The sequence below is a fragment of the Nomascus leucogenys genome, chromosome 2 (assembly GCF_006542625.1).
Source record: "Nomascus leucogenys isolate Asia chromosome 2, Asia_NLE_v1, whole genome shotgun sequence".
In the NCBI taxonomy this organism is placed as follows: domain Eukaryota; kingdom Metazoa; phylum Chordata; class Mammalia; order Primates; family Hylobatidae; genus Nomascus; species Nomascus leucogenys.
The window spans coordinates 85,461,423-85,487,214 of NC_044382.1; the positions used below are offsets into that span (position 1 = coordinate 85,461,423).

The 25,792-nt window shown below is 39.9% G+C and overlaps 1 protein-coding gene across 2 annotated transcripts in view; it reads left to right on the forward strand.

Annotated features, from left to right (window-relative positions):
- Nucleotides 1-25,792, forward strand: part of IQGAP2 (IQ motif containing GTPase activating protein 2) — a 307,861-nt gene that overhangs the window by 251,908 nt on the left and 30,161 nt on the right. For both annotated transcript variants that reach the window (XM_003261487.4, XM_012505474.2), the window contains 10 exons: nucleotides 2,124-2,207; nucleotides 3,582-3,653; nucleotides 4,285-4,354; nucleotides 7,746-7,954; nucleotides 14,294-14,443; nucleotides 17,934-18,097; nucleotides 21,065-21,289; nucleotides 22,467-22,607; nucleotides 22,970-23,054; nucleotides 23,490-23,722. In XM_003261487.4, the coding sequence (XP_003261535.2) occupies nucleotides 2,124-2,207; nucleotides 3,582-3,653; nucleotides 4,285-4,354; nucleotides 7,746-7,954; nucleotides 14,294-14,443; nucleotides 17,934-18,097; nucleotides 21,065-21,289; nucleotides 22,467-22,607; nucleotides 22,970-23,054; nucleotides 23,490-23,722 (1,433 nt within the window). The remainder of the gene's footprint in view (nucleotides 1-2,123; nucleotides 2,208-3,581; nucleotides 3,654-4,284; nucleotides 4,355-7,745; nucleotides 7,955-14,293; nucleotides 14,444-17,933; nucleotides 18,098-21,064; nucleotides 21,290-22,466; nucleotides 22,608-22,969; nucleotides 23,055-23,489; nucleotides 23,723-25,792) is intronic.

The following is a 25,792-nucleotide window of genomic DNA, read 5'->3' on the forward strand; positions in this document are numbered from 1 at the left end:
CTGTGACAAAAATACTTATATATGGGGCTTTTCTACACAGGTGCTTTTATTTTCCTGGGCTAGATATATTGAAAACTACAAATATTAGGTGAAAGGCTAAATAATTTTAAATTTGATACTGCTAAATTCCCTCCCCAAAACTATACCCTTTTGTAGTTTCCTCGAGTTCACACTTCACCATCTATGCTTTCTTTGCCCACTGATTGACATATGGATAAGGCAAGAAATTTCCCAAAATTACTCTGACTGCCTCAAGCTGAAAGCCATACCAAAAATGTTTCGACATTTTTGTGGAAATTTGTTCTGCCTTTTCCTCTTTCAGTTCAGTTCTAGCTGCTTTCTGTTTTCTAGGAACCCTCATAATTTTTATCTCTATGCCTTCTTATTTTCTATCACTATTATGGATTGCTTTAAAAGTATGTTTGGGCCAGGCATGGCTAACACATGTAATCCCAACACTTTGGGAGGCCAAAGTGGGCAGATTGCTTGAGTCCAGGAATTCAAGACCAGCCTGGGCAACATAGTGAAACTCTTTCTCTATGAAAAATAGAAAAATTAGCCAGGCATGATGGTACATATCTGTAGTCCCAGCTATTCAGGAGTCTGAGGCAGGAGGATTAGTTGAGCCCAGGAGGTGGAGGCTGCAATGAGCCATGATTGAGCCACTGCACTGTAGCCTGGGTGACAAAATGAGACCCTGTCTCAAAAAATACTAATAAAATAAAAGTATATTTGTATGATGTTACCATTGGGGGAAGCTGTGTAAAGGGGTACATGGAACTCATTGTATAATTTTTTGTCCTTCCTGTGAGTCGATGATTCTTTCCAAATTAAAAGGTTTTTTTTAAAAGCATATTTATGCCTTCTAGGGACTTGGACAGAGGGGAAGTCTGGAGCAAGTGCCCAGTTCATCATTTTGATTCCATCCTGACTATATTGTTTTGACTCATTACAAAAATATTATTTTTGAAATAACAAAATTTCATGTACCCTTTTTAAAAAGAATGAGGTGGCCGGGCGTGGTGGCTCACGCTTGTAATCCCAGCACTTTGGGAGGCCGAGGCGGGCGGATCACGAGGTCAGGAGATCGAGACCACGGTGAAACCCCATCCCTACTAAAAATACAAAAAAAAAAAAAAAAAGCATGTAGTCCCAGCTACTCGGAGAGGCTGAGGCAGGAGAATGGCGTGAACCCGGGAGGTGGAGCTTGCAGTGAGCCGAGATTCCGCCACTGCACTCCAGCCTGGGCGACAGAGCGAGACTCCATCTCAAGAAAAAAAAAAAAAAAAGAATGAGGTAAATATATACAGACATGAAAAGAATTTTATAAAAATAATTTGATTTTTTATATTTGCCCTTTTTAACAAGGAACTTTTACTTCCTTTCTAATTTGAAAAACAGTATCAGAATTGGGGTGAGTTACAAAGATGTTTCAATAAAAAGATGCTCATAAATGAATTGGAATAAACCGATAACAGTTATGAATTTAATTCTTCTAAAGGTACTAGTTTGTGTCCAGTTTAAGTGTTTCTTGTAAAAATTCTTCTTAATGGTGATAATCAGGTAAAGCTATGTTGATGAAGCATTGTTTAACTTTATGTGGGAATATAGGAAATGATGGTCAATTGCAACACCAGTGTTTTCAGGGATCCAAGGGATTCAGGGCCACAAGTTGGTAGAGCATCCTCCTTTCTAGTCGGGGCCACAGTGGGCCACGTGTTGTGGTAAAGATACTTAATATTAGGCATTATTTTCAAGCATTTTTTGTTGTTATCAAATACCACTAGCACCTAGTTAATACTGTTTATGGGTTTTGGAGAAATTCCACTTTATTATTCCTTTTTTGCCACCCAGGGCCTTGGTAAAAAGCTTTCCAGCAGGAACTGTGCTTCTCCATGTAATTTATCACCCTTACTCTGCTGTCCTAAGCTTAGAACGAGTCTCAGCTGTGAGCTGATGTGCTCTGCCGTGGTTAACTGGCTACCCCCAGAGAGGGTGTCCAGATGAGATCTGAAGGGAGGGTGCCTGACAGTGCCCCAGCTCTATGCGACCTGAGATGTGCTCTGCTCTTGCACTTCCTAGATAAACTGGTAAATAATTCTATAACCCACTCTTTTCCTTAGGCTTTTTGGAAAGGATATAAACAACAGAAGGAGTATATGCACAGGCGGCAAATGTTCATTGATAATACTGATTCCATTGTGAAGGTAAATACCCTTTCCTATCATGCCAAGTGCTTGGCTTAAACATTTCCCCTCATTTCATATTTAATCTGAAAGACAGTTATAGAAAGGGAGGGTACGTGTGAGCCTTGAAGTCAGAAGGCGGTACTGGATTTGAATCCCAGCTCCGCTGCTCATTTACCTAATCATTTTTCAAGCAGGTTAGTTAAACCACTATAAAACCTCAAGTCCTTTATGAATGGTTATGAGAATCACAAGTGAAAGTGTTCTGTAACCAATAAATGTTCTTTGTCTAGCAAGTTCAAGTTGATTATTTAGACTCTAGGTAGAACCCAGCTTTATTTCATGTTTCTCTTTCCACATTTGCTTAGGCATATTTAGAATGCTCAGACATAACAGAACAAAACCAATGATAAGAGGCAGTAGAGCTAATTTAGGGCCTGTATTTGGGAGTTGAAATAGTCGAACCCAGCCTTTCACCCAGGTGAATAGCTCTGGGTGAGAAAGAAAGGGTACTGTGGTGTCCACTCTCATGGATCTGAAAGCCAGAGGACTGGACAAAAATCAACTTGGAAATCTACAACTTGGAGATCTACAAGTCTCCAGCTTGGAAATCCAGATGAGAGTGGAAGCAATGGAGCTGGAAAGTAGAATCAGATTAGTTTAAAGATCTTTTAGGCCAGGCTTAGTGGCTCACACCTGTAATCCCAGCACTTTGGGAGGCCAAGATGGGAGGATCGCTTGAGGCCAGGAGTTCAAGACCAGCCTGGGTAACATAGGGGGACTTCATTTGTATTTTTAAAAATAATAATAAAAACAAATTAAAAAAACATTTTAAACTGTGAAGGCAGAGAATAACGTGACCCAGATCCACTGTGCAGTAGCTCCTTGATGAAATAGCGTCCTGTGGAACATATGTCTATTCTGTCAAAAACCGTTAGTAGCAATTGCTCCCTCATGAGACCTCTTCGATGTTTTGCTGTAAACATTTAAAGGATATTAGATGCATTTAAAGGGATGATAGAAGAAACCCTAGACTTAGTTTACTTGATTTCTTGACTCATTGCAACTCTCAGCCAAACGCTTCACCCTTCTGGCTTTTATTTACTGAGATTAAGGTAAAATAGTACAAAGTTAAATTATTTTCTCCACCTCTCTCTTATTAAGGTGATGAAATTAAGAGTAACATGTAAAGTGTTTTGAACCCCTTAAGAAACATCAGTGAAAGATGAAGAGTAGGCTTTAGAGATTGATTATTTAGTGGGCTCCTTTTTTTCTTTATCAAGTATCATTGTTTTTAGAAAAACTACACAAAACCGTATTACGGGTTGTTTGGTGATTACTTTGACTTTTCTCTTTATTTTTTGTTGTACTTTTCTATTTTTTAAAACTTTTTAGATTCAGTCCTGGTTCCGAATGGCAACTGCAAGAAAGAGCTATCTTTCAAGACTACAGTATTTCAGAGATCATGTAAGAAAAATGTCTGTGGGATTTTATCCAGGTTGATAATGACCCAAATGAATGCTTTATTGAATGTTAGCATTGAATGATTTTTATTGAATGGTGGACATGAACACTTAAGAAAGAAGGGATCTTAGAACTTCATATGATAATACTGTTTTCATTCAGAAATCATGTTGAGAGTTAGACTTCACCAGTCAGGACTCGATAGAAAATGGGCGAGGGGAAAACTGTGGGCTAGTAACACCAAAGAGAAATATTTTCCAGCATTGCATATGTAGTTTTTTCAACTGCTTACTTTAAATAGAAGCCCCCGGGAGGGATTTCTTCCTGAATCTTTAAAGAAGAGATATGGGAACATAGATTGAATCATCTAAGTTCTATGCTAAAATTATTTTCCCTTTTTAGATCTCTTTGTCTAAGCAGTTCCCCTACAGTCTTGTTTGTACTTTTAGCTAACTTATCTGACCTCTTCTTAAAAGAAAATGGAAAAATAAACGTTGAATACACCACATTGAAATACTGTCAGTTCTAAGTAGTGTCAGTTCTTAAATACTGATAGTTCTTAAATGTTCTAAATTTAAAAATAATGGAATAGGTGGGACTCTGGGAGATCAAGACTTGTCTCAATCTTTTGCAGAATAATGAAATTGTGAAAATACAGTCACTGTTGAGAGCGAACAAAGCTAGAGATGACTACAAAACATTGGGTAAGTGAGAGCTTTCTGAAACAAAGCAAGGATTTTTTATAAACCAGGTAAGGACGTATTGGTCCATATTGGTCATTTCAGAGGCTGCTCTAAGAACAGAGGATACCCATTGCTTCCAGCAGATTTTGATCATCTCAGGCCCCAGGTTCTAAACCAGTACAAAGAGGAACACATGGTGACAGGAAATTGGCCTTCCTATTAAATGGAAGGGATCAGCCACATGGTATAATTTCTTCTTCAAAGAGAATGGAGTTGGCATGAATGCTGATTTTTTTTCAATCTAAGCTAGAGTCAAAAATCTAATGCAAAAGAGTTAGCCAGAAAATAATCTTATATTTAAATTGTTTAATTTGTTAGACATAGTCTCATCTCCCAGAAATGACAACTACAAACATCTTCCTGCGATTTCATTCTGAACTTTTCACAGAATAATTTTTAATTTGTGTTTGTTTTTGTTTTGAGACAGAGTCTCACACTGTCGTGCAGGCTGGAGTGCAGTGGTGCAATCTTGGCTCACTGCAACCTCCACCTCCCCAGTTCAAGCGATTCTCCTGCCTCAGCCTCCCAAGTAGCTGGGATTACAGGCACCAGCCACCACACCCAGTAATATTTTGTATTTTCAGTAGAGATGGGGTTTCACCATGTGTGCCAGGCTGGTCTTGAACCCCTGACCTCATGATTCACCTGCCTTGGCCTCCCAAAGTGCTGGGATTACAGATTAAATTTTTTAATAAAACTTTGTAGAAAGTTTGAAAATAGCAAAATAAAATTCACCCAAAAATAACAATCACATTTTGTGCTATCTCCTTACAGTCCCAACTTTGCCTATGTTTGTTATTTTGTTTTTTTACAGATCATAAGTTGATTCTTTATATACTAAATTTTTAACATTCTAATTATCACAGGAACATGCACAGTCAAGGAGAGCTTGATGATAAATTTATTAGTACTTACAGTGCCTAGTAAGTTTAGCCAGCACCTTTTAGTGTCTAAAGTTTGTCTGAATTAAGGGATGAAGTATATGGCTCAAGAAAGATCTTCCCTGGTACTTAAGGAAAATCTAGGGATGCTTGAAGTCCTCATTCTGCCTCCAGCCTGTAGAATCTACTGAATAATGTCTCATTCCACTAGATTCCAGCTTACCTCTCAGCTGGTAGATATGTTGTTGTTGTTTTTGGGGTTTTTGTTGTTGTTGTTGTTTTCTTGAGATAGAGTCTTGCTCTTTCGCCCATGCAGGACTGCCGTGGCACTGTCTCCTGCCTCAGCCTCCTGAGTAGCTGGGACTAAAGGCGCCCACCACCGCACCCGGCTAATTTTTTGTATTTTTAGTAGAGACGGGGTTTCACTGTGTTAGCCAGGATGGCCTCGGTCTCCTGACCTCGTGATCCACCCGCCTAGGCCTCCCAAAGTGCTGGGATTACAGGCGTGAGCCACCGCGCCCAGCCGTTTTTGGTTTTTTTTAAAGAAGGCTAAAGAGGATTTTTTTTTTCTGAGCCCTGACACTAAATATGTTTGCTGTTGCTTTTATATATGAAAGATGACTTCAAAATAAATTTTCCATGTGAACACAGGCTAATTTTCATTTTATTCAAGGTAACATGTCTTTTTTAAGCAGTTACAGTGGTATTTTTTATTTGTTTACTTTTTTATTACAAATTCCAATTTTAAAATCTAGGCAACTTTATATTGGGGCATAAAAGGTAAATAGAGAAACCATCTCGGTGAGTGAGTTAGATCTAAGCTTCTCTGGGCTTCAGGAAATTGGGTGCTTTTATGGTAACCAAAACACAAATTTTCATTTCTTTCTTAGTTCAGCGTCTTTAGAAAACTAAGGCCTTGGGATTTTCTAATTTTAAAAAAGATAACTTTTCTAAGTTTGTTATCATCTGTTCTCACCGTTTTCACTGAACGCATTCCAGCTTGAAAGTTGCTGGAACTGAGATGTGGTCACTTGTAGGAGCAGACTATTAAGTGGTCTGATTTCCTGAAATTAAAATACCTGTACCACAAAGTCATTCTCAGATGAAGATGGCAAAAAGCCTAGTATTGATAGAGGAAATATTAAATTCGAGCCATAACAATTAGTAAAACTAAAATACTAATTTAGTTGTTTCCAATGGGACTGTTAGTACATATGAAGAGACACAACCCTTAGTGGGTGGGAGAGGCAGCTGTCAACTCTGGCCGCAGTGGGAGGGCTCGTGTTCCCCTAACTTGGCTGCATGGATGAGCTGTGGTGCATTGCTAAGGCCTTCCCTGAAGTGGTCATGTCAGTGGCAGCATCTTTGCTGGAAATGGGAGGAATATAAATTGATGTGCTTCAGTGGTCAGGAAATAAAGGGTCCCATGATCCAAGGAAAATTCTCCAATAAAGGCCATTTATGCAGTTGCTTGTGGTTTATGCAGTTGTTTTGGTGTTAGTTTTCCTACTCCTTTAGTGTCAAAACACCGCAGAACTAAGGTGGAAGTGAAAGGAAGACCGTCAAGGGCCGTAGGTGTAAAGGAGGGCGGCTACTGAGATGGCCATGGCTGGACTGGCTCTTGCGAGTCATATTTCTATGACTGGGTCTAATCATTCATCCTCAACGGACCAGACAATTTATTCTTACAGTTTACCCGGATCTGATCTCCCTAAGCATGTTAAAAATATTTTTCCAAGACTCAGAGTGCCAGGAAATTAAAGCCTAAACTTCCAGGTACTAAGGGAAAAACGCTTTTAGAATTTATGTGAGAATGTCCCTCTCAATAACAGGGGCTGACCCCTAGATTCTGAGCACCCTCCCTTGGCCGGTGCTCAAAGGACAAGGGCCAAGTTTCAATTTCTGAAACCTTTTTATTTCAGCTAAGTAGAACCTTCGTTTCACTTATCATTCTGTTGGTTCCTGTTTGGCTTTTACAGTCCTCCCTTCCTGGCCCTTTTCTAATTCAGCTTTCACCTACTTCCGGCTCCTTCCCAAAGATCCTTTGGGCTGGGAGAAACCACTTTCTGCTTCCTGCAGCAAGAATGTAAGTCACTTATCTAGCTCAAGCACAAGGTCTCAGGGTCGAGGTAACTTATGTTAACTTTCTTTCCCAGGTTCCTGAGGAATGAGGCACAGATAGGACTATCTTCTTAGTGCATGAGTCCAGGGAACAGTGTGAGAGAGAGCTGATAAAAGGGATAAAAGGGGAGTTGATAACTAGAAAAGAGTGGGGCCAGATATCTGTTTTGTGCTTTTATTTATTGATCAGTTTCCTTGTCCAGATTTTAAATTGTGTGGGGGTGGGTAGAATGATTCTCACCCTAGACCAAGTACTTTGATTGGTATATTTTTCTAGTAATTATTTAAGACCTTGTTTCTTTCCTGTTCAAGCTTTCCTAATTAAAGTATACCTGTTCCTGTCACTGCAGTTGGCTCTGAAAACCCACCATTAACAGTAATTCGCAAATTTGTATACCTGCTGGACCAAAGTGATTTGGATTTCCAGGAGGAACTAGAGGTTGCACGATTAAGGGAAGAAGTAGTGACCAAGATCAGGGCCAATCAACAGCTGGAAAAAGACCTGAACCTGATGGACATCAAGATTGGACTGCTGGTGAAGAACAGGATCACACTAGAGGTCAGTGGGGTTTTGGGGACTGTCAGCTCCCAGAAGAGGGAAGACGCCTACATACAGTCAAGAGTCACTTAATGACAGGGATACATTCTCAGAAATGTAGCATTAGATGATTTCATCCTGATACAAACATCATAGAGCACTTACCTAAACATAGGTAGAGTCTACTACACATCTAGGCTATATGGTAAAGCCTACTGCTCCTAGGCTACACACCTGTACAGCTTGTGACTGTACTGAATACTGCAGGCAATTGTAACACAATTGTAAGTATTTGTGTATCTAAACATAGCTCAACATAGAAAAAATACAGTAAAAATATTATACTATAATCTTATAGGACTAATGTGTTATATGAGGTCCACTGTTGACTGAAACATTATGTTGTTTGTGGTTATATACGTTCATGACACTTTGGTCTAGCTAAGTTGATTTGGAATCTAGGATAAGTTTTTATCGTTTTTATTATAAATTAGTGGTTCTTCGGTCTGTAAAATTTTAAGCCCCCCCATTTATAACATTTTGTAAGGCTTATCATTCTGAAATGAAATCTATATGATAAAACGTACTGATGTATATACCTTCAGAATAAGACTAGAGCCTTTATATGAATACAAAAGAGAAATTTAAAGAGTAATTAATAATAAAAGCACATATTTTATTGAGAAAATGTATATGCCTGATGACATTGGAAGACACGATACAGTTACCAGGGGTGTGGACCTCTTCACAGAATAGATACAGATTATGAGGGCTTCAGTGGCAAATGAGGCAGGACCTCATTTTCCAAAATGGAGAACAACTGTTTGTAAAGTTCAACATTAGCCAAGTGTAGTCTCCACTCCACCCAGTTTACACAGCAGTTGCAATTCTAGAAAATCCTAGCTTTTGTGTGGGGAAAATGTATTATGCATCTACATAAAACAGTTAGATTCTAGGCTCAGGTAATTACAAACAGAATCTTGACCTACGTAAATGACCAGTAAGACATTCAAAAGTTCTGTCATGCAAGGTGTAGAGCAATTATTTACACAAGACCATCCCACAAATTGCCAGATCACAGAGCACCTCTCATCCCCAATCCCTGCTCACTAGAAACCAGGAGTGCCCTTCAATTATTAAGATATTAAAAAACACCCCTACGTATTTCCAAAATGTGACTCCCTACAAAGACACACTGCCCCCATTGATAACTTCTAAATAAATCACGGTGTGGTTTCACATCTGTGTGAAACCTGCCAACATCAGGGCTCAAAAAAAAAGTATAAAAAGTGTCATTTTTACCCAAGAACGGATGCCTAGGATAAGACCACTCTCCCTGTCCCTGTTCCCTTCCTATGTGCCACATCAGTTTTCAGAAAACTGATAGGTCGAAGAGGGAAACTGACCTTCTGGAAGCTCTGAGAAGGCTACAGTGGCTCATAGGTGGAGCGCCAGCGGCCAGCAACCAAGCGAGTGTTCTGGACAACTGGGAGATGAGCAGCCACAGGAGGCTGCCAGTTACATGGGCATGTGAATGCCCCAGGCTGGTCCTCCAGACCTCATAAAGACACCAGGGCAATTGTGGAGGAGAAAATAAGAAAAACTGCATTTTATAAACAGAAATGATCATCTCTTCTAAATATTCAGGAATAAAACTACAGTTTAAATGTTCTACATTTAACTCTACTTTTATTTTATCCAGAAAAACAACAGTACTTTTAAAAAAACAATGTATTTGTATTGTTTGACATCCATGAGAACTTTTAAAGTGTAATATATTCCAGAAGGATTTTCAGAGAATGCTTTTTATAGCCTTAAACTGCTGTTTCACCCTATCCCCATAAAATCATAAACAGGAAATGTCTTGTCTTTTAAAATAAAAGCTTAGTTGCAAATCAGTACATAGTTTAAATAATATGTATCTTTTGGAAACACAATCATGGCAAGTTATCAGATTTTTATGACTGCTTGAAGTTTTGTGGGGTTTTTTTAAAGCCACTTATCACTAATAGATAACATTGTGAAGTTTTTCAACATATTTGCAAACACCAAATATGTATCCAGCATTTTTTAGCAGTTAAATTGATGATTATTAAATATGTAGCTGTTAGCCTTGTCATTGACAGAACATTCGTAGTGATACAAGAACAGAGCAGTTGAAGCTTTATTTATAGTAGTGAAAAAGTGGGAAACGACCTGAAGTCCAAAACAATATGCAGAGGACGATAGAATTGGTTTAATATGGATGTTGTATAGCCACTAAATAATGGTTTTGAGACTATTTAAAGCAGGGGGAAAGTTTTGCGATATAGTAGAGGAGAAAATAGTGCCTAAGGTAGTATGATTTCTTTTATTATCAAAAAATAATAATCCAGAAGAAGAAAGAAGTTAAGTGATTTTTCTTTGGGTGATAGTTAAGTTTATCTTCTCCCTCCCTCCCCACACCTTTTTATTTTTAACAATGAGTGTGTGTTTAGTGAGGAAAAGAGAGATTGTAAAGGGAAATGGCTTTGTTCTTATAGAACAATGCTAGCTCTTGCTAGTAGCCTTAACATTTTTTATAGTTCTTTTAAAATCAGCATTCCTCCTAAAAACCTCAAAATCTGTAGGTCAGAGAAGTGGCTAACATTGGTTTTAGGCAAAAAGAATGGTTTGGAGAAAGAAGAAAAAGCAACTGAAATAAGAGTTTTCCTGGAGGCACAGGAGCCAAAAAAAAAAAAAGTATAGGTCAGCCTAGCTGGAAGGAAAGCCTAAATTAAGAGACTGAAGCTAATCTAAAACTAGTGCTAAAATTCCTATTTATGAGTATGATGTATCATCTAGGAGCCCAGATTTGCAGGCCAGTACTACCTGAAACTCAGGATTGAGATTTTTAACTATTAATACTTAATTATACTACTTCACTGCTTATATTAACACGTGACCTTGAGCATGTTTCTTAACCTCTCTCTGAGTGTGTTTTCTTCCCTGGAAAATGTTCTAGGTGATTTACATATATTTTTAATCTTCACAGCAACTCAGTAAAATTGCTGTTATTACACTCACTCTATAGATGAGGAAACTGAAGCTTAGGTTAACCTGTGCAGGTTTACCAAGCTAATTATACTCTGCAGATACCCATATCTTTATGACACCAAAGCCCAAGCCCAAGCCCTTCATACTGGCCCACGCTTTCTACAAAAACATTTATATCATAGGATACTACGTGCATGCAGATATCCCCTTATCAGGGCAAGGGGAAAGGTGGTGCAAAAGGGCAATACTGAGATGTGGGACTATCATGAACAAGCCAAATACAGTCGCTCTTTCAAACCACAGTATTCTTCCAATGTTCAATATTTATTAAGAATCAGGAAAAGTGAGTTTTGATGAATAAAAAGTGTGTGCCCCTGTTTGTTATCCTTGTCTGGGTTGGCTCTTGTGTCCATCTTCCAGCTTCCCAAAGCAAACCTCCATTCACACAGGCACATTTGGGAGCAAGTCAGAACCTCACAGGGGGAAGGAAGAGGGGCTATCCCCATTGCTGTGCCGGGCTCTGCCCTTGGAGCTCCAGCAGACAGGTGCTGTTACATCGGCACAGCCACTGGCCCGCCCTCTCTCTTCCGCTTTCTGGGTTCAACATTGCCTCCGCTGCTTCCCTCCCTCCATTCCTCTCCCTGTCCTGCCTTCACGAACTCTGTTTCTAATGCAGAGGAATTTAGATCTGCCCCAGATCTTGCTCACCACCCCTACCCTCTCATCTGTATATGGCAAAAACCATTAACCAGAAGATGAAGTCTGCAACAAAACAAAAAGCCCCCAGTTTCTAGAGTGACCTCCACTGAAAACACTTGGAAGGGAAAAGGGGGGAATTATAGGTAACAAGACTCTTTTTCCTGTTATATATTTAAAATCAAGGTGATAGATTTATTCTGTGTATTTGAGGGAGTTGAATGATTTACATACATGTCACCAGCTATCTGAAGAGGAAAAATGTGGATTAACTGGCACTGTAAGCCACATTTATTCTAGTGATGTCTTAGGACTTCTTATAGATAAGAATTATCAGACAGCCGCCTGCCTAGATTCCCCTTTGACCTCTATCTGGTGGTAACTGCACTTCCTTTCTTTGTACTGAAGACATTTTATATATTGGTAAAACAAGGGGGAAATGTTGCTTTTTTAAAAATGTTATCGGAATGTAAATCAACTCCCCTCCTCCCTTTCCCTATAAAAGCAATTGGGGTGACAGAAGTAAGTGGGTAAGTCAAGGCTGCCTCTCTCTAAACTGAGAATGAGAAAGAACAAAATCATAGACCTGGAAGGCAACAGATGTAGCCACGTGGAACTGTCTTACTCCAGAGCTTCCTAGAGCTCTGGACCCCAGCTGCTCAATGGGCTGACCCCAGCTGTGGGAGAACGGGGTGCCAGGAAGTAAACAGATTTAGAGCTTGCCATTTAGGCAAGACCTGACGGTGGTTCTCATCCCCAGGGGCAACTGGAAATGGAGGCGGGCCCATGTCCGCTTGTGAAAATGACTAGGGGCCCCTGCTGATACCCGGTGGTGGGAAGGGGCCAGGGTGATGGACGCTGGTAGTGCATGCAAAGCAAAACGCTGTTGTCCACACTGCCCATAGTGCCCCTCTAAGGACACTGGGCCAGCATTCCTGATGTGCAAATAGAGTCCTCATGTGGAGGTCCGGCTAAGAGCTCAGTCAAAAATCTAGAAGAAGTTTTAGGAAAAGCAACTTTCTTGCCACTTACTCTGGGACAGTGAACTAATGTTAAGTGGCAGGGGAGGTGTTCTAGAACAGCGACTTTCAAACATGAGTCGCGTGCCATTAGGGTCATGCAATCAATTTAGTGTGTCACAATGAGCAATCTTTAAAAGTGGAATAGAATAAAAGCAAATAGAAAATATCAGCATGTACCATTAGTGAGAGAGAGGGTGTATGTGTGTTCACTAATAAAAGATGGAAAATGTATTTCTTACTGCGGGTCCCAGACTTCTGAGTTGCTAGTACCACAAGCATGAGCCACCACACCTGGCTTATTTTTAAAATTTGTTTGTAGAGATGGGGTCTTGCTCTGTTGCCCAGGTTGATCTCAAACTCCTGGCCTCAAGCCATCCTCCCATGTTGGCCTCCCAAAGTGCTGGGATCACAGGCATGAGCCACCACACTTGTTCCGCTTCCAACTTTTCTTCCGAAGTTTCCTGGCTTCTCTTAAGGCCTCGTAGAATTGAAGAAAGGTAGGGCCTTGCTTTGGATTAGGCTTTGGCTTAAAGGAATATTGTGCTGGTTTAATCTTCTATCCATTCCACTCAAACTTTCTCCATATCAGCAATAAAGCCATTTTGTCTTTTTGATCATTCATGTGTTCGCTGAAGTAGCATTTTTAATTTCTCTCAAGAAATTTTCCTTTGCATTCATGACTTGGCTGTTTGGTGCAAGAGGCCTAGCATTAGGCCTGTCCTAGCTTTTGATATGCCTTCTTCACTAAGCTTAATAATTTCTAGCTTTTGATTTAAAGTGAAAGATGTGTAACTTTCACTTGAATACTTCGAGGCCATCATATGGTTATTAATTAACCTAATTTCAATATCATTGTGTCTCAGGAAATAGGGGCCCCAAAGAGAGAAGAGAAAAAGGAAAGTTGGTGAAGCAGTCAGAACAGACACATTTATTGATTAAGTTATATGGGCATGGTTTGTGGCACCCCAAAACAATTACAATAGTAACATCAAAGATCACTGATAGGCTGGGCACAGTGGCTCACGCCTGTAATTCCAGCACTTTGGAAGGCCAAAGCGGGTGGATCAAGAAGGCAGGAGAACGAGACCAGCCTGGCCAACATGGTGCAACCCCGTCTCTACTAAAAATACAAAAATTAGCCAGGTGTGGAGGCGCGCGCCTGTAGTTCCAGCTACTCAGGAGGCTGAGGCAGGAGAATTGCTTGAACCTGGCAGGCAGAGGTTGCAGTGTGCTGAGGATACACCACTGCACTCCAGCCTGGGCGACAAAGCAAGACTCCATTTCAAAAAAAAAAAAAGGATCACTGATAACAGCGCCCCATAACAGATAGTATAATAATGAAAAAGTTCTACATATTGCAAGAATTATCAAAATGTGACACAGAGACACAAAGTAAGCACAAGCTATTGGAAAAAAATGGTGACAATAGGCATGTTCAATGCAGGATTGCACAAACCTTCAATTTGCAAAGAAAAAAATGCAGTATCTGTGCAGCACAGTAAAGCAATGCACGATACAATGAGGTATGACTGTATTTCCAATTACGTGTGTTTCAATCCTATACATGAAGGGAGGAGATAAAGAGTATGAGAATTAAAAAGCAGTAATCTCATCAAATTTTTTACAGGATGTAATTTCACACAGTAAAAAGCTGAACAAGAAAAAAGGAGGAGAAATGGAAATACTGAGTAACACCGACAACCAAGGAATAAAAAGTTTGAGTAAGGAGAGGAGAAAAATACTAGAAACATATCAGCAGCTGTTTTACCTCTTACAGGTGAGAACAATTTATCTTTCACTCTGAGTTTGGGAGTAATACTATGTTACATGTTTGTGGCTTGCAGGGAGTATTTTGTCATGCTTCAGCTATAATAGCATACATGTTTTGAGCATCTACTAAGTACCAAGTGCTATTGTTGGTGCTTTATATACATTATCTCATTTAATTCTTACCTAACCCTGGGAGCCGTGAGAGAATGAGTACTGTTGTTATTCCTGCATTACAGATGAGAAAACTGAGACACAGCCAGTAAATGATAAAGCAGGGGTTTTGAAACACAGGCAGTTTGACTTCAGAGCCCATGCTCTTTACAATATTATACTATGGTTACCTTCAGAAACAATATAAATCTGATAATAACAAAACAAAAACAGGTGCTGTCATCCATGAGAAAATTAAAATAACTGTATGTGAAAAACAGATATTTACCAGAACCAGTCTCCCCTTCTATGGGGGAAAGAGCCAGAGGGTTTGGGATTTCAAAATAGTATTTCTTTTTTCTTGTATTATTTTCATGGCATTACTATGATCTAAATGAATAGTAATTTTCCATTGCTTCCTGAGTGATGGTGAGAACTAGTAAGTTTGACTGGTTATGGTTGGACTTTGATGGATCACTCATTGTTTTGTTTGATCATTGATTCAGCCCGTCAGCCCTACTGGCGCATACAGCTAGTCACAGGGGAAACTGCATGATAGCGATAGAAATTAACAAGCATCCTCTTCAGCCGGAAAAGTTTCCCCAAAGAGGTGGATCCATAGTTCTCCCTTGTAAGAGTCAGATGTCTCTCAGAGTGGGGCCACTGCTGGGATTCCTTCAAAGCCCGGAGATGCTTAGATCTTTGTTTGAGGATGTCACTGGCAGTAGATGTATAGAGAGCACATTACACAAACCATAAATAAGAGGCGTGGCTAACCTCATGGAGAAACACGATGTTAATTTTGGTAGGTTTGAAAATTCTCTACTTGGAATAAGAGATTGGAGAACATCTTCAAACATATGAACATCTTCACACAAGTGGCCACCACATGGCGGCACAGAAGGAAAAGGTTAACAGTACTTAGAATTGTCTGTGGAGCCCAATGCTTCACGCCAGCAAACCTAGAAAGAAAGGGGGCTCACTTTAAACAGGAAAGGACTTTGGTCTGCCTAATTTAGTAGTCAACCACCAGTTTGAAATTTAATCTTAGGCACTTATCATTTTTTACACCCATGAAATTTCAAGCATATTGAAGATTCTTTAGAATTTAGTTTTCTCAATTTGACAGAATTTGTCATAAGTTAAAATCTAGTCATTGTTTATTATAAGTGGAGGCACATTTATGGCAAGAAGAAAAAGTGCAGGAGTATGTTTAGAATAATTCCACCAAACTTGATCCGCAAACAATCCAAAATGTACAACCAAAGGGTGCAACCATTCAGTTGTATCAAGTGAACTCTCTCTTGAAATCATACGTTTTTCTTCTCCTTCTCTTCTTTTGAGGCATTAACCTAATATCACTGAAGAAATTATGGAAAAGCAAATGGCCTGGATTCCTTCGACCCGTAGGTTACACTTTAGCAAGACTTCTTTTTTTGTAGAGACAAGATCTCACTCTCTCGCCCAGGCAGGAGTGCAGTGGCGCAACCACAGCTCACTGCAGCCTTCATCTCCTGGGCTCAAGCAATCCTCCCACCTTGGCCTCCTGAGTAGCTGGGACTACAGACACCTGCCACAATGCCTGGCTAATTTTTTCATGTTTTTTGTAGAGACAGGGTTTTTCCATGTTGCCCAGGCTGATCTCAAACACCTGAGCTCAGGTGATCCACCCACCTCCGCCTCCTCCAAAAGCACTAGGATTACAGGCATGAGACACCACACCTGACCTAGCAAAAATTCTTAACCAAAGCCGTAGTCAGCTAGTATAGGTTTTTTTGGGGTTTGTCTCTTCAGTATGAACCCAAATTTAAAATTTTTAGGTAACCTTAGGAGGAATGGTGAGTAGGCATCTTTCTTTAGTTCTAGAGTAAGTTTCCTTTCTCCTAATTCCTATATACCTCACACTGAAAAAGAGTCACTACAGAGCTATCAAGAAAAAGTACTGAGCTGCTTATTTATAAAATTTCAACCAATCATTATGAACTTAAAAGTAAACCTAAGTGGTAAAGTAAACCAGAATTTGAGGTTTCTTAAAAGCTGCCCAAACTGCTTATTAGATGAATACCAGTTTTCAAGTATGGAAAAATTTTCTTCTCTTGTCAGAAAGAAGATGAAGATTAGGAGTATTAAATTTCTGTTTGTACATACTTCCTCTATAACCTGAATATTATTGTTCTCTTTGAACTTCTACCTGGTAGGTGTAGCTGCTGGAGAAAAGCCACATCACCATGAAGGCTGGTTCTGTATCCAACGGGTCCATCCTCATCAGAGCCCACAGGGTTCCACGTCCATTTTAAGTTCTTTGTTGTTTTTTGCTCATGGTCTTCTGGCACTTCCCTTATCAACTGTCCTGACCTTCACCCCTCTCTTCAGCCTCCCTACCTCACTCCCCTTTCTCACTCTCTGTAGAACACTGTGGCCATTTTGCTGTTTCCACATTGTAAATGTATTCTTTTCTTTTTCTTTCCAGTCTGACAAGATAGTATGCATTTCCCTCTACTCATCTATCAATCCTTCTAGGCCAGTCTATGTAGCCGGGCCCTTAGTCCACCTTTTTTTTTTTTTTTTTGGATACAGAGTCTGTGTTGTCTAGGCTGGAATATAGTGGTATGATCACGGCTCACTGCAGCCTTGAAATACTGGGCTCAAGTGATCCTCCCAACCTCAGCCTCTTGAGTAGCAGGGACTGCATGCGTGCACCACCACACCCGGCTAATTTATTTTTACGTTTTTCTAGAGACAGGGTCTGTCCATGTTGCCCAGGCTTGTCTCGAACTCCTGGGCTCAAGCTATGCTTCTGCCTCTGTCTCCCAAAGCGCTGAAATTATAGGTGTGAGCCACCGTGCCCAAGCTTTACCAGTGTCTTTGGACACCAGATTCTATTGGCTACCCACCCTGTCTTCTGCGTCTCTACAGTGAATATTAATATGTGGTTCAAAAAGGTCAACAGTGAAAAGTAGATATAATATGTTAAGTGTATCACATAGTGTGTATCATTTAAATCCTATCATAATTTTCTACTATAGCTTCCTATAGTATGATATGAATATTAAGTAATTAATATTTGATATTAATATTTTAAAATATTAATATATGATAGGAAGCTAAAGTAGAAAGTTATATAAAGTCAGTCTATAGGAAACTGTAGTAGAAAGTTATACTATATACTAACAGCATAGAGATAAGTACCTGGCACATAAAAATTATTTTATATACTCATCTGTATGCTTTTAGTGACATTAAGTCATTGAAGAGCAGGGAATCAGATACTGCTTTGTGCTTTAATAATATATTAACTTATTGTTTTGTGGGATTTTTTTGTTTTCTTTTTCCTTCTTTCCTTCTAGACCAACCCTTTATACTTGGCTAAGCTGATTTTCCAGATGCCACAGAACAAGTCCACTAAATTTATGGATACTGTTATTTTCACACTATATAATTATGCCTCTAATCAGCGAGAAGAATATCTACTTCTCAAGCTTTTTAAAACTGCTCTGGAGGAAGAAATAAAGTATGTTTACAAATATGTATGTAAAAATACCAATGAATCAATCCTTTTGTTAGTGGTGGCTGTCTTTGATTTACTAAAATTATTTTTAAATTCTTATAAGTTATTCCCACATATTAAAATATATCAAGTTTCTTGAGAATACTTCTATATTATTAGAGCTATATTCAAGTACCATTTGCTCCCACCAGTGATACTTTCTCTAGTGTTAAATTAACTTTTGATTTTGTATGTCTGTAACAACTGAAAATCAATAGCATATTGAAAGTCAGTGAAAACATTTAACTTAATTAAACTTCTGAGTAGTAAAGTCATTAATGGGTGGGAATGCAGAGTGCAATCTCTGCCTAAATAGTCTTCCCTTCTTACTAGAACTTAAGTACTTTTGCTAATTTATTTTCTGACTCAGTTAATGTAAAAATTGTATAGGTAGCTATAATGAGTGGGCTGAGAAACATGCATGAGAAATGTCCTTAGCTCAGGTGGCCTCCCTAACTTGTGGAAACCTTAAGTTATGCTAGTTCCTATTGGTTTTGGGAGCACGGGAGCCAGGCACCTCTGCCCTCTGGGTGTCTGTAAGCCCATGAGAAATGTGATTCGTGAGAAATAGGAATGCTATGCAGTGGAATGTGGTAAGTACTAAATGAAGGATGCGTCTAAATGAAGGACATGCACAATGTATCAGGTTAGAAGATAGGAGGAAAGATTCCAACTAGGTTGACTAGTAAAGATTTTATAGAAGAGGAGGTGCTTGACCCAAAACCTTGAGGAATAGCTACAATTTTTATAAGAAGAGGTAGAAGAGGGAAATAAGACACAATGGTGGTGGAAACAGCATGGGCGTAGGTCCCAGAAGGAAAGTCGATTAGTCTACCCAGAAAGTGACTTAATTACTAACTACCAGGAGATGAATCCTGAATGATAGGGTAGGTCCAGGTAGACTCAGGGAGACTCTGAGTAAAGGCCCAGCTGTTAAGGCTCTATTTGCTTTTGGGGGATCTGTGAAATCTTTTTTCTTCTTCTTCTTTTTTTTTTTTTTTTTTTTTTGTAGACGAGGTCTCACTCTGTCGCCAGGCCGGAGTGCAATGGCATGATCTCGGCTCACTGCAACCTCTGCCTCCTGAGTTCAAGCAATTCTTCTGCCTCAGCCTCTCGAGTAGCTGGGACTACGGGCACCTGCCACCACGCCCGGCTAATTTTTGTATTTTTAGTAGAGAAGAGGTTTCACCATTTTGGCCAGACTGGTCTCGAACTCCTGACTTCAGGGGGATAGGTCCCAAAGAGATGGCGGGTGAAGCTGTGCATGTGCGTGAGGTCTGAGGGGAGAGCGCGGGTTTTGGTTGGGCTCTGGTAGACCAGTTATTCTTTTGTTTGAGCATTGATTCACCCTCATTCGCCTTACAAATACCTACAATTAGTCAAAAAATAAAAAGGCCGGGCGCGGTGGCTCACGCCTGTAGTCCCAGCACTTTGGGAGGCCGAAGCGGGTGGATCACGAGGTCAGGAGATCGAGACCATCCTGGCTAACATGGTGAAACCCCATCTCTACTAAAAATACAAAAACAAAATTAGCCAGGCATGGTGGTGGGCGCCTGTAATCCCAGCTACTCGGGAGGCTGAGGCGGGAGAATGGTGTGAACCCAGGAGGCAGAGCTTGCAGTGAGCTGAGATCGCGCCACTGCACTCTAGCCTGGGCAACAGAGCGAGACTCTGTCTCAAAAAATAAAATAAAATAAACAAAACTAGCATTTAAAGGTGGGAAGAGGAGCCAGCAAAGAAAATAAAAAAGGAATGACTGGTTAAGATAAGAACCAGGCATTGTCAAGCTCTAAAGGGCAAGGAAGTGGAAGAGGGAGAGAAAGTGGTCAAGAGAGAAAGGGGAGGAAGAGAGGAGAGAGGCCCTAAGAATCAGCAACCATAAATCAAGAAAAGCTCTCTCAGCCATCTGATGTGGCTAGAAGCTGTATTGCAGCTTTGAGTGGAATTTGACAAAGTGAAAACAGTTCATTCAATCAAGAAAGTTGTTTTTGAGATTTGATAACTACAGGGGCATGATACTTGTACCGTGTCACCCGGTATTGCTAGTCCTGGTCCATTTTCAGCTCATACCTGCCTTCTAGATTGAAATTGAGGCTGTGACTTTATTTTCAGATCCTCAAATTGCTCATCTCAGAAACATACACGTTATAGACTGGGAACAGTGGCTCACGCCTGTAATCCCAGCAGTTTGGGAGGCCAAGGCAGGTAGATCATTTGAGGTCAGAAGTTGGGACCAGCCTGGCCAACATGGTGAAACTCCATCTCTCCGAAAATACAAAAGTTAGCTGGGCATGGTGGCGCATGCCTGTAATCCCAGCTACTCAGGAGGCTGAGATAGGAGAATCGCTTGAACCCTGGAGGAGGAGATTACAGTGAGCCAAGATCGCACTACTACACTCCAGCCTGGGCAATAGAGTGAGACTCCATCTCAAAAAGAAAAAAAGAAATATACACCTTATAAATGATTGCTTGTTTTTAAAGCACACCAACTTTGATTTTCATAGAGAAAAGTATAATTCCATGAAGTCCTTGCCTTCCAGAGGGAGAATACATTGTTTAAAACTGTATCCAGGCCCAGCACCGTGGCTCAGAACTGTATTTCCAGCACTTTGGGAGGCCAAGGCAGGCGGATCACCTGAGATGAGGAGTTCGAGACCAGCCTGGCCAACATGGAGAAACCCCATCTCTACTAAAAATACAAAAATTAGCCCCGGGCATGTGGTGGTGCACACCTGTAGTCCCAGCTGCTCAGGAGGCTGAGTTAGGAGAATCGCTTGAACCTGGGAGGTGGAGGTTGCAGTGAACCAAGATCACACCACTGCACTCCAGCCTGGGTGACACAGCAAGACTGTCTCAAAAAAAAAAAAAAAAAAAAAAAAAAAACTGTATCCATAGAAGCAAACCATTTTGTTTTGTCTTGGGCTTTTTTAGATCGAAGGTGGACCAGGTACAGGACATAGTTACTGGTAACCCTACAGTCATCAAGATGGTTGTCAGCTTCAATAGAGGTGCCCGGGGACAGAACACCCTACGCCAACTCCTGGCTCCAGTGGTGAAAGAGATCATCGATGACAAGTCGCTGATTATCAACACGAACCCTGTAGAGGTGTACAAGGCTTGGGTGAACCAACTAGAAACACAGACTGGAGAGGCCAGGTAATAGAGTCAGGAAGGTGTTGGTCTTCTGTTATGTTTTATGATATTTTTACATGTGTATTTATTGATACTCTTAAACTTTGTTAGGCAAACTGTACCAAGTCAGTTATCAATCCAAAATGTTACCTCCCTTTAACATATCCATGCATATTACATCTTGATACTAAATGGTATTTTCACATTTCAGAGCCAGGTGATCCCCAATGCCACAACTTCCATAATTCTCTCCCTTGTTTATTTTCTTTGTGTATTTCTAAACCTAGACCTAGAGATGGTGTAGACTCTCTCTTCACCTAATACGTACTTTTCTTTACAGTTACCAGGCAAGTAACTTTAATGTGTAAGGTCTAACAATCCAGGTTGGATTGGCTTATTCTGGGTGGTTGTTTGTAGATTTAAGCAATCCTAGCTTCTTGTTTCCTGTAAAAGGATGTCTGTAAAATAAAGTGTACACAGAGAATTATGTAATTATGTGGGTGGTTGTTACAGTACTGTTTGTAATAATAAAAAGTCAGGAAAAGTCAAAATATTTAGCTTTGAGGGATTTGTTAAATAAATGTTTGTATAGCACATAATGGAATAAGTATTTGGAATCATGGTATAGATACACATTTGTTGGCACAGAAAAAAATGTTCGGGGTATATATTCCAGTTGGAGTTAGGTGCAATAACCCATTTTTCTGGGAAAAGAATGCTCATTACATACACCACACAGGATCTGTATAGAATGTCTGTATACACAAATTGCATTACACCCATCAATATGCGAGGCCCACAGACATACATGCACAGAGGAGGATTTGGACAGTTATGCACTAAGGTATGAAAATTGGTTGTCCTCTCTGGTATTGTTTTAGATTATATGTGATTTTATTTTTCTGTAATGAACATTTGCTTTTTATAATTAAAAGAAATTTAGCTGAGTCTAAATTACCTGGGTCTGCCTATTATCTTGCCAGAAGAGACCAGAGGGACGGCCTCAAGTCCTTCCTGTTCCAAGTTGCCGAAGGTACCCTCCGTGAGGGTGGAGCCTCCCCTCATTTAGTAAACATTTTGTTACTGGAGTCAGTGGCAAAGTCCAATTCACTATACGAAGCTTGACTATAGAACCAACCTGGCAGGAAAATTAATGCTTGTACCTGAGCCTCCAGTTAATTTAAAGCCTTTGTGTTTTCAGCAAGTTGCCTTATGATGTGACCACAGAACAAGCTCTAACATACCCAGAAGTGAAAAATAAACTGGAGGCTTCCATTGAGAACCTGAGAAGGGTCACCGACAAAGTCCTGAATTCTATCATTTCTTCCCTTGATCTACTGCCGTAAGTTGTACTTGCAGCAAGTTTAACATTCTTTCCTGGAAAGTTCTTGGAATACGGTGTAAAATAAGCCCCTGTAGTGAAGACAGCAGTTTTCCCTTATATTGCGTTTACTATTTTAAAAGATTGCCTACATTTACCTTTTAAATTCCTGACTGTTCTCTAAAGAAGGGGCAATACTTCAGTAGCAAACACAGCTCAGTTATTATCATCAGTGGAAGTCCTGTGATTCCATTACCATCTCATCTTATGTTTAATTTTTAGAAAAACTACTCAGCTGAAGTTGACTGGAACAATTGCTGTGTGTTTTTTCCTCACTCCGCCTTTTTTCCATTATTTTCTTTTGTCATCTGTTTTATATGTAGTTATGGATTGAGGTATATAGCCAAAGTACTGAAGAATTCGATCCATGAGAAATTCCCCGATGCAACAGAAGATGAGCTATTAAAGGTAGATTTTCAAGGGTAATCTCACCATAGCTTCTCCTGGGGGTATGAATCAAAATTACCAACAATAACTTTGTAAGATTATTCCCCATGTATGATTATTGATAATAAGCTGCAGGTCTTCTGTTTCTAATGACTCTCAAGATAATTGATTAAGCTGAGGTTAATTTGGAGATCCTAGATGTTATTGAAATTCTTTGTATTAGAGCATTTTGGGGGCAATGAGCATTTTTTCATCAAAAATAACTTTGCAAATTATGCTATTAATAATGTGTGATTATATTAATTGCCTTTATTTAACTCCTTGTTAGGATTTACAGCAGAAAATGATCTGCTTTCTCTTGGGAAATGTAGGAGAATATATATCTTTTAAAAAAAAAAAACCTTAAACTCGAGTTTTCTGTCTTAAAATTGGTCATGCACTTCTGCGTCACTCCAGATTGTTGGAAACCTCCTGTACTATCGGTACATGAATCCAGCCATTGTAGCTCCAGATGGCTTTGATATCATCGACATGACAGCTGGGGGTCAGATAAATTCTGACCAAAGGAGAAACTTAGGATCAGTGGCCAAGGTTCTTCAGCACGCAGCCTCCAACAAGCTGTTTGAAGGAGAAAATGAGCATCTCTCATCTATGAACAATTATTTATCAGAGACGTATCAGGAATTCAGGTGAGAGGGGCCTTTAGTTTTGGAGCAACATGCAAGAATGGTAGGCAAGAATGATGTGTGCTGTGTGCCCAGAGCTAGAGTGGGCATGGAGGACAGGAACCCCAGGTGGTTACAAGCATTTCTTCTACCAGCCACTGGGGAAAGAGGAGAGGGGGAAGTGCAGGCAAGATTGCCTCTGCCTGGCGATCCTATCACACCCCCACCACAGCACTCCTATTAACTGAGTCTTTTCTGTGTGTATTATTTCTGCTGCTGACAAAATTGAATACTTGTTCTTCCTTGTATGCTACAGGCTTCTAGTACCTAGAATTTAACAATCAAAATAGCAGATTTCTGCTTCTTTCAACTTAAGAAGAGAGGAGTCATTTTTAAAAAGTTATCCTATGAGGAAGAACTTGCCTTATCTACATCAAATACTTTGACCCTTGATTAACACAAGTTTGAACTGCTCGGGTCTATTTATATATGGATTTTTTTCAACCAAGGACAGAGAGAAAATACGGCATTCATGGGATGCAAAACCCACATAAACAGACAGATGACTTTTCACATACATGGGTTCCACAAGGCCAATTTCAAACTTGAACATGCACAAATTGTGGTGTGTATGGGGATCCTGGAACCAATCCCCCAAACATACCAAGGAACAACTGTAGTAGGAAATGGAATACTTGATTTTGAAAGGTTAGGAAAACCCAGATTTTATATTTGTTGATGATTGTGTATGTGAATATGTTCTGTTCTATTCTCAAGCCTTTCTTAATGACACATGTAAGAAGATTTAATTCTATTGATTTTGTGTTTCCAAATTATATCACTAATCATTAACAAGAAAGGCATGAGTCTGGTAGTCAGATTCACTCCTCCTGGAGCTCTGAGGAAACACTTTCCTCTTGTCATGTTTGTTCTCATGTCTGCCATTTAATCAACAGGCCATAGAAGTGTAACATCAGTTTGGCCTCTTTTAATCCTCACTTGGAAACTTATTTCCCATTCCTCAGTCTCCCTCGGGGTGAGTGACTTATCAGAAAACAAAGGTAGTTCACGATTATTCATTTCTATTTAGAATTTGTGGTCTTTTGTGAGAAAATTACCCCAAATCCTCCTACTACAGAAAGTGTTGGTTTTTCAAGCTGCTAATTTTTCATTCTTCTCACTAATAAAGTAATATCCAGACTGGGCAATATAGGGAGACCTCATCTCTACAAAAAATTTTAAAAATTATCCAGGTGTGGTGGCACACACCTGTAGAACCAGCTACTCAGGAGGCTGAGACAGGAGGATCACTTGAGCCCGGGAGGTCGAGGCTGCAGTGAGCCATGTTTGTGCTACTGTACTCCAGCCCAGGTGACAGGGTGAGACTCTGTCACACACACACACACACATACACACACACACATACACACACACAAATTAATATCCATTTCCCACATTTCTCATGAACTTTTAACTGCTGTTATTCCTATCAGTCATTTATGTTCCCAGCTACTCTTTATTTAAAAAGAAATAAGACCAAAGAAGTGAGCCTCTTCTAAACTTGTCCTTTCTTCCACTCATATTTATCCTTCATGTTTCTCAGAAATCTACAAAAAATTATAACCAAAGCAGCACAGGAAAGCCGACTGTCACATAGGAACATGCTCCCCACAACAGGGCTCTGCTGTTTAACCTCCCCCAGCCTCTGGCTGGGAAAGCAGAGGTCATTTCTGGTACATAAGACCCAGGTGCCCGTAGGAGAGATGTCGACAATGATTTCAGGCATATGAAACATTTACAACTTGATAGAATAAAATATATATTTGACCTGCACAAGAATTATTTAGACAAAAAATACATAGCACTACTCAACTGTGATCACAGCATGCCTCACTTTTCTTGATCTCTGTCAAAACTTGCTTTAGCTTAAAATAGACTTTTCAGGGTCTGAGTACTGGGACATGTTATGTATTTGGGTATCTAGCCTTAACAATCTTTCCATCGGCCGGCAGATATTTGCAGCAACGAAGAAGAGTAGACTTAATCTCATTTTTGCCAAACTGGTAACAGAAGCTCTGAAGGGTGATTAGGGTG